This window comes from Cupressus sempervirens, chromosome 6 (genome assembly GCF_028749045.1).
Source record: "Cupressus sempervirens isolate cs-2001-9-10 chromosome 6, ASM2874904v1, whole genome shotgun sequence".
Classification (NCBI taxonomy): Eukaryota; Viridiplantae; Streptophyta; class Pinopsida; order Cupressales; family Cupressaceae; genus Cupressus; species Cupressus sempervirens.
Genome location: NC_143123.1, coordinates 125,737,399 through 125,752,125, shown reverse-complemented (window position 1 = coordinate 125,752,125; position 14,727 = coordinate 125,737,399). Strand labels below are relative to the sequence as shown.

The window sequence follows — 14,727 nt, the reverse complement described above, 5'->3', positions numbered from 1 at the left end:
CAAACATTGAACATAAATAGTAGAATCAGCAAATAGTCAACATCAGGACGTCCCCCATCCTCGGTGGAGATGGCGGAATTTGATGGCGCCATTGGGGACAGGGGGACGGAGTCCTCAAGTCTCAGGGACGTTGGGCAAAGAGGGGGGCCACATCTATGTGTTGCTATGTTTAATACCAAAATAGGAAATACTTAATATTTCTTGACTTATTGATTAAAAGCAAATCTGGACTGAAATCTGAATTCTAACTGGAACCCTATGACAATTGATAATTCTTGAGTCCTACAGGCCAACTCATAGTTGCCCCTAAAATTTAATAATCTGTCCTGAAAATAAGGTGTATGTCTCTAATATTCATTAAAAGCAAATCTGGACTGAAATCTGAATTATAACTGGAACCCTATGACAATTGATAATTCTTGAGTCCTACAGGCCAACTCGTAGTTGCCCCTAAAATTTAATAATCTGTCCTGAAAATAAGGTGTATGTCTCTAATCAACTAATAATTCTGAAAAGAGATCGTATTCCACTCAATGGAACTCCAGGTGGTCAACCAGTCAACTTCAGTCCTCCAGAGAAAATAGGACCCCTCCCTAAAGTTTAGAAGATGGTCGCAAATCCTCTAGAATGGTCTATAGACACCCAGCCCTGCATTAATGGATTTCACGCGATGATATGCACTGGTCAAAATCATCAAAATCCCACGCAGTGGAAAATAAAGCAGCACAGGAATAAAAGTAGGGTTTTGAATTTGATAAAATGAAAAACATAAAAATGATTTTTCTTTATATTATTTTTAAAGCTAAATGAATTTTTAGAATGTGCTTTTAAATAATAATAAAAATTTAAATATTAATTTTTTACAAAACAATGTTGTAAATTATAATAAATTTAACATCTTTCCTCTTTGGAAAATAGTAATTAAACTAATTTGACAGAATATAAGATTTTTTTTTTTTTTTCAATTTATTTAAGGTGAATTTATTGTCAATTTAATCCTTGTCGAACTTTATCTGAATTTGTTTGTTGTCAAACTCAAACTCGAATTCAAACCTTGTAACTTAGCATACATCAAACTCTCATGTTGCCTAGGAAAGCGACATTACATATCAATTGATTATGTAGACAGTAATCGTATCATATTCAATCGATGTATTTGATGAAGAACAAGGGGCCCTTATGCTCTCTTCTCCTATTTTGAGCCCTACAGATCATCCTCTGAATGGTACATGTCTGGGTTTTTGTCTTCCCTTAGATCTACATTATGGGAGTAAATAACTCAGACTCTTAAAGTTGTGGAATTCGCCAAGTATGATCTTGCACTACACAACTTGCCTCAAGAATATTCTAATACACATCCAAATGACTTTGTTCCAAGCACCCCAAGTGATGTTGATACTTATGACTTAGTCCTAGGTGCTTCTACTTTGCAGCCTAAGTGGTGGGCCTTGACCACCAGTGATCTTCACAATGATAAACTTATTGAAGGTGGATCAACTAAATGCAAGAGCAAGTAGAACACAGTTAACTTCGCTCTTATGGCCAACATTCAGTGTTTACGAGCCTCAAACATATTAAGAGACAAAAGGAAGACCTGAGAGAGAATAGGCTATGGAAGCTGAACGCCTAGTCTTGTAAAGAACAACACTTAGGTCTTCTTGTCTTATCTTCCATCAAGGAAGAAACCCATTGGCTGCAAATGGGTTTCTCAAAAAAAGAGGACATCAACTATGAGACATTTGCTCCCACATGCAAAATGAGCACAATTCAACTTGTTCCTCGCTATTTCAGCCCAGTCATGATGAAAAGTCGATCAAATGGATGTCAATAGTGCATTTCACAATAGTGAGTTGCTGAAAGAAGTCTATATGATACAGCCTTCAAGTTCTAAAGTTCCTGGTAAGAACATGCAAACAAGTGAAAGCACTCTATTGTCTCAAACAGACTCCCCATTAAATGGATGTCAAAATTCATTTCACAATAGTGAGTTGCTGAACGAAGTCTATACGACACAGCCTTCAAGTTTTAAAGTTCCTGGTAAAGAAAATAAGGTATGCAGACAGGTGAAAGCGCTCTATAGTCTCAAACAGACTCCTTGGGCTTGGTACATAAAAATTGGTAACTAGTTAGTTTATCAAGGCTTTCAAAGGAAGGGTACATTACATATCAGTTTATATGTTCAAAATATTGGTGGTGATATCCTTCTTCTTGTTATCAATGTTGATAACCTGATTATTATTGTCTTGATGTAAAGGTTTGGCAAACAGATGACCACATTTTTATTTCTTAGTGAAGGTGTGCCAAGAGTTTGTTGGATCAGTTTTGAATCCACAATTGCAAGCCTACATCTACACATATGAAGGGGGAGGGCAAAAACTATCTACCAGATCAGATTCACCTATGTTGAATGAATCAGCATTTAGGCCGCTAGATGGCAGCTTTGTCTATTTCACCGCCACTAGACCTGATCTAAATTATGTTATTGGCTTCATCTCTCACTTCATGATAGCCCCAAAAGTTTAAGTGTGCTAAGATATGTGAAGAGCACTCATGACTTTTGGCATTTTCTATAGCAGGCATACTGGTTTTACAGACTTAGATTCAGCAGATTATGTTGATGACAGAAAGTCTACTTATGGGTATGTCTTCAGTTTGGGCACAGGTGCAATCCCATGAACCAGCAAGAAGCAACATGCAGTAGCTCTTTCCTTGACCCAAGTAGAAAATCGATGAATTTTTAAGGAATTGTGTGAGGTAATATGTCTTTGAAGGATGCTTTCTAACATGCAATGTCTCAAGCAAATCCTTCACCCTTGTACTGTGACTATCAAGGGGTGTTGAAATGAACCAAAAATCCAATCTTCCATGAGCGGACAAAACATGTTAAACATCATTGTCAATTCGTCCGCAAGCATGAAAAGATGGATCTGTACAGTTGCAATATATTCCAACTCAAAATCGGACTACAGACATCGCACCAAATCTCTGAGCACAAACAAGTTTGTGAAATTCAGGGGGAACCTAGTATAGTTGCTAGGATGACCATTAAGGGAGGGTATTAAAGTAATATTTATTTAAAGGCCCATTTAGGGGCTCCCAAGGTTTGATCCTCCAGATGGGGATGATGATCTTGAATCTCTTGAAATGCTTGAAGATAGATGGGTTAAAGTGCAATTTGACAGATCGTCAAAAGGCAACCCGGGAAAGAGTGGTGTTGGGTGTGTTATTCTTGATACAGAGAACAACATCCTTTCAATTGGAACAAAATCTCTTCTAGAAGGGACTAACAATGTTGCAAAGTGCTCGGATGCAACCTTTGCTATCCAAGTGGCAAAGAGAAAAGGACACAAGAAAATCCATCCTCAGGGCAACTCACAAATCGTAATCAATGGTATTGTAAAAGGAAAAATGGACGCACCGTTCTTTGACAAACATAAGAAACGTATAAGAAGACTGTTGGAAAGCTTTGAAGATTACAAAGTATCTCAAACATTACAATTTGGGGACCAAATTGTAGATAAGTTGGCACATGTGGTAGATAGGATGACGGATAAAATAATGATGGCGGATGATCTCTGCCGTTTTCCTATGTTAACCCACACTCATTTGGGATGATTTAGGCAATGATGGCAGCGCAGGTTTGGTATTCATTAAATGGAGGATTGTAGCGGGACACATTAGTTACTTGGCCAACAAGTAAAGAAGGTGGATGGAAGTACTAAGGTTCTCAATACTTCGCATGGTGTGTAGCGGAACCCACTAGATGCAGCAGCTATATAAAAATGAATTAATTTTGCTTTTTTGGCATAGCTTGTGTGTGGGTTTAGTTGCACAGTGCTTTATTGGCAAAATTCATGTGCGGGAGCAATTGCAAAGGGAATTATGGAGGCTAATTTCTATCTACAAACTCCCAAGAAGAAGCAGACGCCTGGATTCCAATCGAAGATCACGCCACATAGGTTGCGGGAGGTTTTTAGGCTCGAGGAGAACAGGTTCATTGAGAAAAACTATTTAGTGGGGTTCATTGTAGGAGAATTCAGTCCGCGCCCAAATGTGGACATCTCCTCACTCTTCTGCGCATGGGCCTTCATGCTATCCTAAAACAAGGAGGAAAACCTGAGAATGGTGGAACTGTGCGTAGAATCCAAGTGGCATCTGGGAGTAATGCGGTTGGCTGCAAATGGCGGAGATTGGACTGGGTTTTCACACAAATAAGGGTAGATGGCACCGTGTTGAAGGTGCAAGGGGAGGCTTTCATCCCATCCTGATGTTTGGTATTTCTACTCCGATTGTCCAGCATGTGGGAGAAGCCAAGGAGGCCTGGATGAAATTGCTGGCATACATGAACCAGTGGGAAGCTGATCAGCAGCATTTAGCAGAGGAAAGGAAGCATTTAGGAGGTGCCTCAGCCCATGCTGTGGAGAAAGAAGACCAAGACGACAACCATTGGCACGATCATGGTCAGCGAGACCAAAGAGGAGATGATGGCAAAATGGGTTTCAATGAAAATTTAACTGGTGGATGATGTGTCTGGCCTGTGTATCCATTTTGTGTAGTAGGGCTATGTCTTTTCCCTTGCAACTGTGTAGTGTGTAATGTGTTTGTTGATGTGTCAATGAGTTGACGATGTGGTAGCAACACTGAATGTATAGGAGGGTAAAGGTTGATCAAGGCTCGAGGCCTCTATAATGACTTATGTAAAAGTTTTATTTTAGAATCAATAAAATTATTACTTATCAAAAAAATATATATATTTATTGACTATTTACTGTATTTTAGTAAGTTTTAGTTTTCTTTAGATTGTTTATAATTTTGCTTAGATTAATAACCATTTCTTTTCGAAACATCATACAGTAATTGGTTATAAATGTAACCTTCAGCTTTCATTAATTGAATGTCCAATTACCATAACAATAATTGCGTTGAGAGATGTGATAATTTCCCTAACTTGTATGGTGTGTTGAGGATGACTGATATTTTTAAAAACCTTCAAAAAAAGGTTTAAATATCCTAAAGCTGTTGCAGCAATTCGAGATGAGTTTGTGACTTTTGCATCTTTTGATGGGAACTTTACAGATGTTCAAGCAATGGCAGATTTAAAACATTGAACCTATAAAGCAATAAACTTTCATGTTGCCCCGACAAAACTTTTGCAAAGATTGTCACAAAAATATAAAACAAGTTTAACATTATATGAGTTATAGCCTAATTTAAATTATTTCTTATTTTATTTTTTATTTGATTGTTTTTACCGTGTTTGTTACTTATAATATTAAATCTGTTAAACGGGTTTTGAGTTCTGCATTTTAAAGAAATTGAAACACATATTATGGCCCCACCCTTTCTGTGAAACGATACAGAATGGCAGCAAGTAAAGTAGAAAAGACCGTGTATACATTCATTCAAATCTTTGTATCTTGTCTAATTCATCCATACTACATGAAGGGGCCCTAGAAGACTGACTATCCATAAATGCATTGACTCATCTCAATCCCATTGTTGAGGATTCTGCCATAGTAGGATAATCTGTTGGTGAATCTTCATTGGGTTCTAAGAGCTTAGTTGGCATCCATACTCAATCTAACTCTTCAAAACATATTGATGATCTATAACTATAATTTCAGGATAACAATTATGATATTTTGATAGCATGTAATTCTCTGACTGTCAATATATTTGAATTTTGATTTAATGATAAGACATTTTTAAATAAAATTGTTTTCCAGCATGTAGCAACCATGTGTCTATATACCTACCAAATTAATGCAAATCTTCTCCAATAACTTACAAAATTGTGCCATGTGTGTGTGTTATGAAAGCCACATCCATATGAGACATTAGGATGTGTTGCTCTGTTTAACAAGCTAGCATGATTACAAACATTATTCTCAAGAATAGATAACGGCTTCATATTAAATTCTCAATAACACGTTACTTTCAGATCATTGTATGGCTCTGAAACAGGAATTGTCTAGCTATGTAAATTCCAGTTTCCAGATAGCGTCCAGCCGCTGGGTATCATATCAACTCAATCAACAGATCATTGGTGAATTTCATCAAATGAATATACCCTAAGGCCAAGCACATGTACGACTACTAAAGAGTCATCACCCAAGACTAGTTATTAATGTTTCCAACTCCGTAAAAGAAAACTAAATTTAGATTTGGGTAACAAAATTGATAAAAGAGCTCTTTTAAGGCATTTGCTACCACCCGACCACACACAAATTATGAAACCACCATATCTCTGAACAACTTGGTGGTCACTTACTATTTACATCTAGTAATTACAACATTCCACCATATCCGTTTATAAATTCAAATGCATTATCAAATGTTTTATGGTCTTCCTGTTATTTTTCTAATCTCCAGAATGGCAGTCTAGTAATTTTACAAAAAACTCACTTTAGTCTTTCGTAATTTAACATTTCAAAAAATAATGTAAAACTTAAAACTTACAAGGATCTTCAAAAGCCTCAAGCCACTAGAATAACAACCACGCCTTGTGTGATCATCTACTCCTGAAGTGAACTTTCCAGGCTCAAACACGGTCAATACATATCTGCATAAGGTATCAAAATTAGATTCCTTGACATCTACACAATAATTCTGGATCGGACAAGATAAGTAAATTAATACAAATCCACTGTATGACAGAAGCTATATATGGTAAAATAATGCGAAGTACAAGAATGTGTTACATTAAATCATAAATTTTACTTATCAAAGCATCTAAGCCTTCATACATATGAAATGTAATATCTACCTATAACATTTCATTTGATGGAAGCAAAAGCATAGACAGTTCAGAGAAGAAAAGGTTAATTTTATTTATTTCAAAAGGAAACCTTTCTCATTTGAGTTTTACTGTGCAGCTGAAGCATCAAGAGGAAAACATCATAAATGCCAGTACAACTTTTTGCCACCAAACAAATCATATACGATCTGATGGATTCTTCAGACTGGTTCATTTAATTTTTTAGGTTGGGCAAGTCAGTGTAAAGCAAAAGCAAAAGCATTACATAATATGTACCTAGATGTTGTAATTACTAGATGTAAATTTTTTATAGGTAATATCTACCTATAACATTTCATTTGATGGAAGCAAAAGCATAGGCAGTTCAGAGAAGAAGGTTAACTTTATTTATTTCAAAAGGAACCCTTTCTCATTTGAGTTTTACTGTGCAGCCGAAGCATCAAGAGGAAAACGTCATAAATGCCAGTACAACTTTTCGCCACCAAACAAAACATATACCATCTGATGGATTCTTCAGACTGGTTCATTTAATTTTTTAGGTTGGGCAAGTCAGTGTAAACAACAATGAAGCACAGTAAAAGTAATTGAAAAGGAGGTAACAACAGAAACTATGAATTTTAACTAATATTTATATAAATTATTCACGGAAACCCATAAACGAATCAGTGATTATTTATTAACACTTCATAAAAGGGGGAAAAATCAAAATGAAAGAGTAAACACATTCTCTTTGCTTAAAGTCTTTGATCTACTTTTACGCTAACACTAAAGCTTATTATCACTATTGATTCAGAAGAGCCGTATCACCCACAACTCTTAAATCCATTATTACTGAAAGAAAAATATTCATTCTAAACAAACACTGTATTTCTATCATAATAGTACATAAGAGAGAAACTCACTGTAGTCCTCCATATTTCAGAAAGCATTTACGGAAATCAAGTGTATGCTCGTCTGAAGAATGGGTTACAGGCATGACAATACCATCTAGAATCTGCACAGTAAACCATACAACCAGTTCATGGATGACTACAATTATTATCAATCTTAACTACAACACACAGATGTACAAAATACAAATGTTGTCTTTAAAGCAAAGGAAACTCATTGCTACAAATATATAAAATAATGCTGTGGAGTTATAAAAGAAGATCGCCTTCAGGTGAGAGAACAGTTCTTAATGAAAACAATTATATTGGCAATAAAGGACAAGCATAATATTTAGAAAGCAATCAGAGCACATTGAAATAAATAAATAAAAATAACCATACACGAGAGATAGAAGTGACCTGTAAAGTGTAAAGAAGGTGTGAGTTAGCAGCAAATTGTGTTTGTAATAGCTGCTGAGCTTCAGTTTTATTTCTTTGATGCAAACCCTAACATAAATGCATTGTTAAAACATAACTAGAAATGGAGGAACGTAAGCATTGAATAGGATACAATGAAATATATTATTATATATATTCTCTGTTTTTCTCTCCTCTAATTGAAAAACAAATGAGATGTTCAAATGATTTTCCGATAATTAGCTAGATGCACTGCTGGAAAAATGGCACACCTTAAAATCTGCCAATAGCGAAGGATGTGTTGGTAGCAATGCCAGCAGACCATTTGCACCCTGCAAAGTAAACTCAAACGCACTAATTTAAAATCTGCATCTAAATAATACTAAAATACATTATCGTGTAGTTTTTCTATTGAAAGAAAGACGGCTCAAATTAAAAAAACTCACTTCTCGAACACCAGTATTAGTGGTATTTGCCAACTCAAAAAGAATGTCATAAATCTGATCCACAAACAAGCAATTGCAGTCAAGTAAAGTTTTAAGATTTAGAAAGAGACATCTACACAAGCCAAGTAGGATTTACAAAACACACACAAACCTGTGTATTCTTTGAAATCAAAAAACCTGGTAGCTGCTGTTCATCCATCACCTTTATATTGCGGTCTACCGCATTGACCTAAACATGCAAAACTTAAGCATTTACAATCCAGTACAACCAATATGCAGTATAACCAATGAACATTGCAAGGATCCAGCACAATCAATATGCAGTATATATGGCAAAAGTCTATTAATAGAAAGTACCAAAGACTACCCTGTACAATACTTTTCGACCATCAGATATGCAGTTACAAAGACTACATCTTAACTATAGAACTTACTGAAGCACATATGGGATTTTCACCAGTTACTTCACAATGCCAGAGAACCTGTAGCAGATGAATGAAAGACTCATGAAGGTAATCCAATTTATTATCGGTAGCTAAAATTATTAGCCAAACCGCTCAAATACAAGCCACCAGAAAAAAGTCTATTATAGGTGCCTACCAGTGAGTCCTGTGTAAGTTCCCTGTCACGATAAATGAGACGAATGCGTGACGGTTTGCATTCAAGTAGTTTTGCAACCTGTAGTAAGAAAAATCAGGTATGTTCTCCACATTTAGATTATCATCATTTGATTTTGTTGACACGATATAAATTCAAATGATCTGTCAGACAACAATAAACTAAAATACATATGAAACTCTGGGGAGGTTCCTAATTCTCCATTACAACCTAATATCAATCAATAGTATTTAATTTTGGAAGTGAAGCTAACCCTGGAAATTATAAAGTGGATTAAGATTTAGTGAAATATCATTAAATATTCCTTTGGACATATTACATCGGCAACTCCTTAGCCAAAACTTTGTAGGCCTCTTCCAACACTTCAGATTACTCTTGTGCCACTTCCACCAAACATTATGTCAAAATAGACTTGGAACAAAGGCTTACAACAGGCACTCACTCCAAAGAAGAATGGAAGATGCTGGTTTCAGATGCTTGACCATTAACATCCCTTTTAGATGTCACCTTTGTTAGGAACAGTCATGTCACTGTTCACTGCAAATAAAGGACAACAACCTTTCAATCCACCTTAATATTTTTCACTTCCAAAACCTACCAGTTTGGATACAGCTCAAGCTTATTATTACTGGATTTGCCCATGCAATAGCATGGTAGAGTAAGCACTTTGCTTCCATTGTGGTCCCCCTTTTATATCCTATGGATTCAGTTACTTCTTACATTACTATCCCCTCTTATTTCCTATTCTCTTAAGGACAAGGGCCTATCTTTACACCACACCTTCTTTGTATAGCTTAATACTTATCTTTCCAGCTTAGTGACAACCAATTTCAATCTTCAGATGTCTTTGAGAGGACAAATTCACTCATAGAGAGGGGTTCTTATTTCACTGTCCTGAGATTGAGCAGGCAGAAATTGGAGATGAGGTTTGGTTGGTTGTGCATTAAAAAAATGGCATTCCAAAAGAGGATGGAATCACATTATATTAGCTTCAGATCCAAAGTTAAGGAGAGATGGATTGGTTAGAGACTTGTCTGTGTTTCCATTTCAGAAGCAAACTGGTAGTTTTCTTTGGCATACTCTCACTTCTAGAATACTTCAGAAGCAATAGTGGCAGTTCAGCAGCACTTCAGAATTCCATCAGTGCTTCAGCAGTAACTTTCCCATGCACTAACCTTCTCCCTGGTTTCAGATTTTTATGAAATTAGGACAAGCCATTGATTGTCGCATTCTTCTTATTAGAGAGTTTCTCTCATTTATGCCTCTTCCATAAGTCCGGCTATGTTTTGTAATGCATAATTATTTCATTTCACAGTCAATATGATAGATCTGAAATCCTACTCCCTGCATAACAATCCAAGAGAGTAACTATTATTTTAACACATTCTAGCTTTTTAGGCTGTCAGCTATCCATTTTGATATTTTTAATTTTTTAGGATGTCAGCTATTCAAATGTTAGACTTTTGTCATCAACTCACACCATTACATGCTCCCTATTATCACTGTACATGATGTCTCTAGGCGTAATTAGGTGAGATTGTGTGTAAAGCTCTTCGTCTATACAGTTGATGCCTATAACCTCAATAAAAGCTCTTCCTGTACGTAGCTGCTGCATATATGTATTAATAGTTTTTCCGTTCAAATCAAGCATCTTCTATGCTTGAAACATAGTAGCAAAATTATTAATCAATGTCATAATTTGACACAAGAAAATATGTTTAAGGAAATTTAATAATATATAACCTTTGCTCTAAGTGATCCCAGATATTCATTAGAATGAACCATGATCTCAAAACGTGTTGACTGTTTGCCTGATGCAGTACTAACCTGAAATAAAATATCCATAGATCAATGATATAAATATTATTAATAATTCTGAAAATGTACAACACCAAAAAGAAAACAGGGAAAACGACATTTACATATACCACCACAACATAGGGCCTTCCTTTAAAAGAAGCACCATGGGCTGGAACAGTCCTTGCAAAACTATCTTCACATTTAACTATAAAAATCTGCAGCAAGAATATTGCAATCTCAATTCCACCAATCATTGTTATTGTAAAAATCAATTCCAAAATCGCACCTTCATTAGTTACACTAAAACAAGAGCAATTTAGCCAGAACATTAACCAATTCCCATAACATAGAAAAGAAAAGATTTTCTTTCTAACTCTCAAGAGAGCCAAAAAAATTGAGAACAAATAGCAAAATTGCATATAGAAAAAAGTCATATTTCTTATCCAATCCATATTAGTTAAATAAAACTTAAATGTCTTGGAGCTTTATGAAGGGTGCTAAACACCTTCAAAAGCTGCAAACAACGTTCAACTTGATCCATTTTTGGTGTGCATTTCAATGCATCTTCTTTAGAACCAGATGGTACTGTTGAGAACATTTCCTCTTTATTCATACTCCCTGAAACCTTGTCCTCTTTAGCCGTATCTAATGTTGGAGAAATATCTGAAGCAGGTTTTTGGCCACCCACTGTACAATTATCTTTAACATCCTTGATATGCGTCCAGGTTGACCCAGTAGCCATAGCATGCATAAGATGCTCCATACACTCATCAATAAAATTTTGTCGAATAGTAGTTAACTCCTGCTGTAGACTTTCCGCCAAGGATGTATGTATATCTCTCAACATATTTATGCTTTCTTCTACAATATTTTCATTTCTTGACTGAAGAGCAATCTGCCACAAGTACTGTAACCCTACAAGATCCAAATCATTTATAACAACATCTTCTTGACGAACTTGTTTCAGCTTGTTCTTGCTTAAATTTACTTGAACAAACAGTAGTTGGAAACACCTGGAAATAAGGGACACAGAACATTTAGTCATGAGAACCACACCTAAGCAGAAATCTTAAGTGAACCTGAATGCAACAAAACTTGGGCTCACCTCCAAGCTGTTTGTGACATAGATATTGGACAGACTTTAGTGATCTTTTTGATGAGCAAGTTCTCTAATGAATCAACAGTTAAAGCATGTTTCTCCAAAACTTCAGAAAACCATTGTAAACCGCTCTCTTTATCAACTGAATATATTGGTGTTTCAATTAAACATTTCCATAACATTTCAGAAGATTCCCATGGCAACAGAGCATTTCCAGACTGCAGCACAGAACAAAGGTTAAAAAAGGCTGGTGTTTCTTTTAAATATCAAACATAAGAAAAAAAAGTAAAAGCAAAAGGACGGCTCATACCTGCAATGCGAACTGAAGAAAACTAAGCCTCTCCTTTATATCTTCATCATGACTGAAGTGGTCATCAGACACTTCAGCAGCAAGAGTTTTTTTACTGCAAACCACACGTACCACAGAAATGTATTCCACGAGGCTGTTGACAACCTGACCAACAGAACAAAATTTCAACGAACACATTAATAATTATAAGAATTCAGACCAGCACTTAATATAATTAAACACAAGAGACCACTAGAACTAAAAAGAAAAAACAAACGTTATTGAATTTAGATGTCTTACCAGATGAATCAAGTTATGGTCTGTAATTAGCTGCTGCAAGCGCATCTGACGTGAAACCTGACCCTTTAATATCACAAATATCAAAAACAAGATCAATACACAAAACGAAATACATATATAGATTATACACTAATAGGAACAAAGAATACTTGGAAAAGCTGATAGAAAACGCTTGAGATTATTTCTACCTAAATGTCTGATTGAACTACATCTAAGAAAGTCTTCCAGTACATTAAAAAATTCAAAATGAATATTATGACAGCATTCAACTATTTTCAAATTTAAGGAAAGAACATTTGCTCACTCTATAAAAAGGTTTCTCATTGTCCAAACATATAATTTCCCGTAAAAGTCTGAGAGAAGGAATCACAAATTCTCCAATCTTAACCTTTGAAAGACACTGCAAAATGTAAACCTGGTACAAGAAAATTACAAGCATTTAATAGGTCTGTAAAATAGCTATCTGGCAACATAGTGCTGAGAGCTAACTGACAAAATAATCAGTGCTGCTATTGGAATTACTATAAGCTAATTCACACAACATGAGAATGCAAAATATTTAGTTTTTTCTTCTGAACCCACATCTTGACTTGCGCGGTCTACTGAGATATAGTGACCAAGGATTTCAATAAAAGCTCCAGACTCCAGCACTTCATCCAGTGCCTCTTCTGTATACATCATATTCCAAAGTAACTCAAGCAATCTGCAGATAACATGAATTAAATCAATGTTAACGAAAGGAAAATGTCATTACCTTTAGCAGCACCTAAAAACAGAGCCAGTACACAACCTTCAAGTATTCCACAACATTGAGCACCTTATGAACGAATATATTTGCACGAATATCTTACATGAAAGGGAAAACTAATACATGATAGGCACAATCCCAAATTTATATGTGAAATAAATTGTGGTTCAAAAACTGAAGATTGCAGATTATATTCCACACAAGTTTTACTGAAGTGCAAACAACAAAAACAAGAAGGAAAAGAAGAGATAGTGAAAAAATGTATCTAGTACATATTTGTACACAGAGACACATATACAATCACAAGGGAACAGTACAACAGGGAATAATGTGTTTAATATGGGACGCTAATACCAAAATTGTGTGAGATTCTAGGTAGGAAAATCATTTTTCTACAAAAGCTCCCCCTAATAAACCCAAACTTGACATCAAAAGGAAATGCAAGAAACATAAAACTCGAGAAAGCTGAAGAGTCTCTACGTTTAGCCTGTAAATCACTCATATTAGCAACTTTTTTTATTCTCAGACACACTAAAAGGCCTAAGTGTTCCATGGGCACATTCCTGGCCCTCAAACCCCCATCCCCTACCCCAATGGCATTTCACATACAGTGGGCCAGCAAGGGAGCTTGGTTCTCTAACCATCCCCCAAAATCTTTGAAAATCACAAGACTCTGTTAGGACATCTACCCATCCCAGAGGTAGTGGGGAACATCTGAGACATCCCTGAACTGTCCCACATATGTCTAGGCATCTCTGATGGCAGGGAAACTTTCTATAATGTTTACAAAAAATTCTTTGCAGATCTGAAAGGCTTTTATAACTGTTGACACTTACATAACTGTTTTAACATTCCTACATAGCATCAACAAAAAGGTGTTAATTGTTATGTAACTTATTAACATATTCCTTCATAATTCTGCAGAATATATGTAACTGTTACCTGATATATAACCGTTTTGAAATTCTTTCATTCCGTTAAAAAAATTGTTAACTTATATAATTGGCTATGAATATGAATCATGGTATATTTGTTGCTGTTACACAGTGCCACTGCCGTCAATATAACTGTATCGTTATACTGCTGTCATGGTATAATTATTATTGACATAGCATCTCCCTCTCAACCCCCTCCTCCTGACCCACCCCCAAAAAAATATTGAAATTTAGGAGCAGCTTCTCCCCTAAATGGGAGCAAAATACAACCAGAGGTGTATTTATGTACACATAGGTTGCTCCCCCCCACCTCCTCCCCCACGCCAGATGTGTAAAATTATGTATATATGTACACAAAGCCAGATTATCAATTTAACAAAATAATCTATTTAAGTATGACCTCCTGTACAAGAAAATTTGCTATTTTTGGCTCACCCAAGAGTATATCT

At 35.8% G+C, this 14,727-nt stretch overlaps 1 protein-coding gene across 3 annotated transcripts in view; it reads right to left on the bottom strand.

Moving 5' to 3' along the window:
* Positions 1–14,727, bottom strand: part of LOC149551546 (uncharacterized) — a 69,400-nt gene that overhangs the window by 50,530 nt on the left and 4,143 nt on the right. For 2 of the 3 annotated variants that reach the window (XM_089787034.1, XM_089787036.1), the window contains exons 6-21: positions 13,178–13,298; positions 12,900–13,010; positions 12,596–12,658; positions 12,317–12,460; positions 12,013–12,224; positions 11,413–11,920; positions 11,030–11,122; positions 10,851–10,934; positions 9,090–9,167; positions 8,924–8,971; positions 8,641–8,718; positions 8,490–8,543; positions 8,316–8,375; positions 8,047–8,133; positions 7,660–7,751; positions 6,460–6,562 (exon numbers count right to left, since the gene is read on the bottom strand). In XM_089787034.1, the coding sequence (XP_089643160.1) occupies positions 6,460–6,562; positions 7,660–7,751; positions 8,047–8,133; positions 8,316–8,375; positions 8,490–8,543; positions 8,641–8,718; positions 8,924–8,971; positions 9,090–9,167; positions 10,851–10,934; positions 11,030–11,122; positions 11,413–11,920; positions 12,013–12,224; positions 12,317–12,460; positions 12,596–12,658; positions 12,900–13,010; positions 13,178–13,298 (1,936 nt within the window). The remainder of the gene's footprint in view (positions 1–6,459; positions 6,563–7,659; positions 7,752–8,046; positions 8,134–8,315; positions 8,376–8,489; positions 8,544–8,640; positions 8,719–8,923; positions 8,972–9,089; positions 9,168–10,850; positions 10,935–11,029; positions 11,123–11,412; positions 11,921–12,012; positions 12,225–12,316; positions 12,461–12,595; positions 12,659–12,899; positions 13,011–13,177; positions 13,299–14,727) is intronic. The other variant, XM_089787035.1, reaches the window with a different exon arrangement.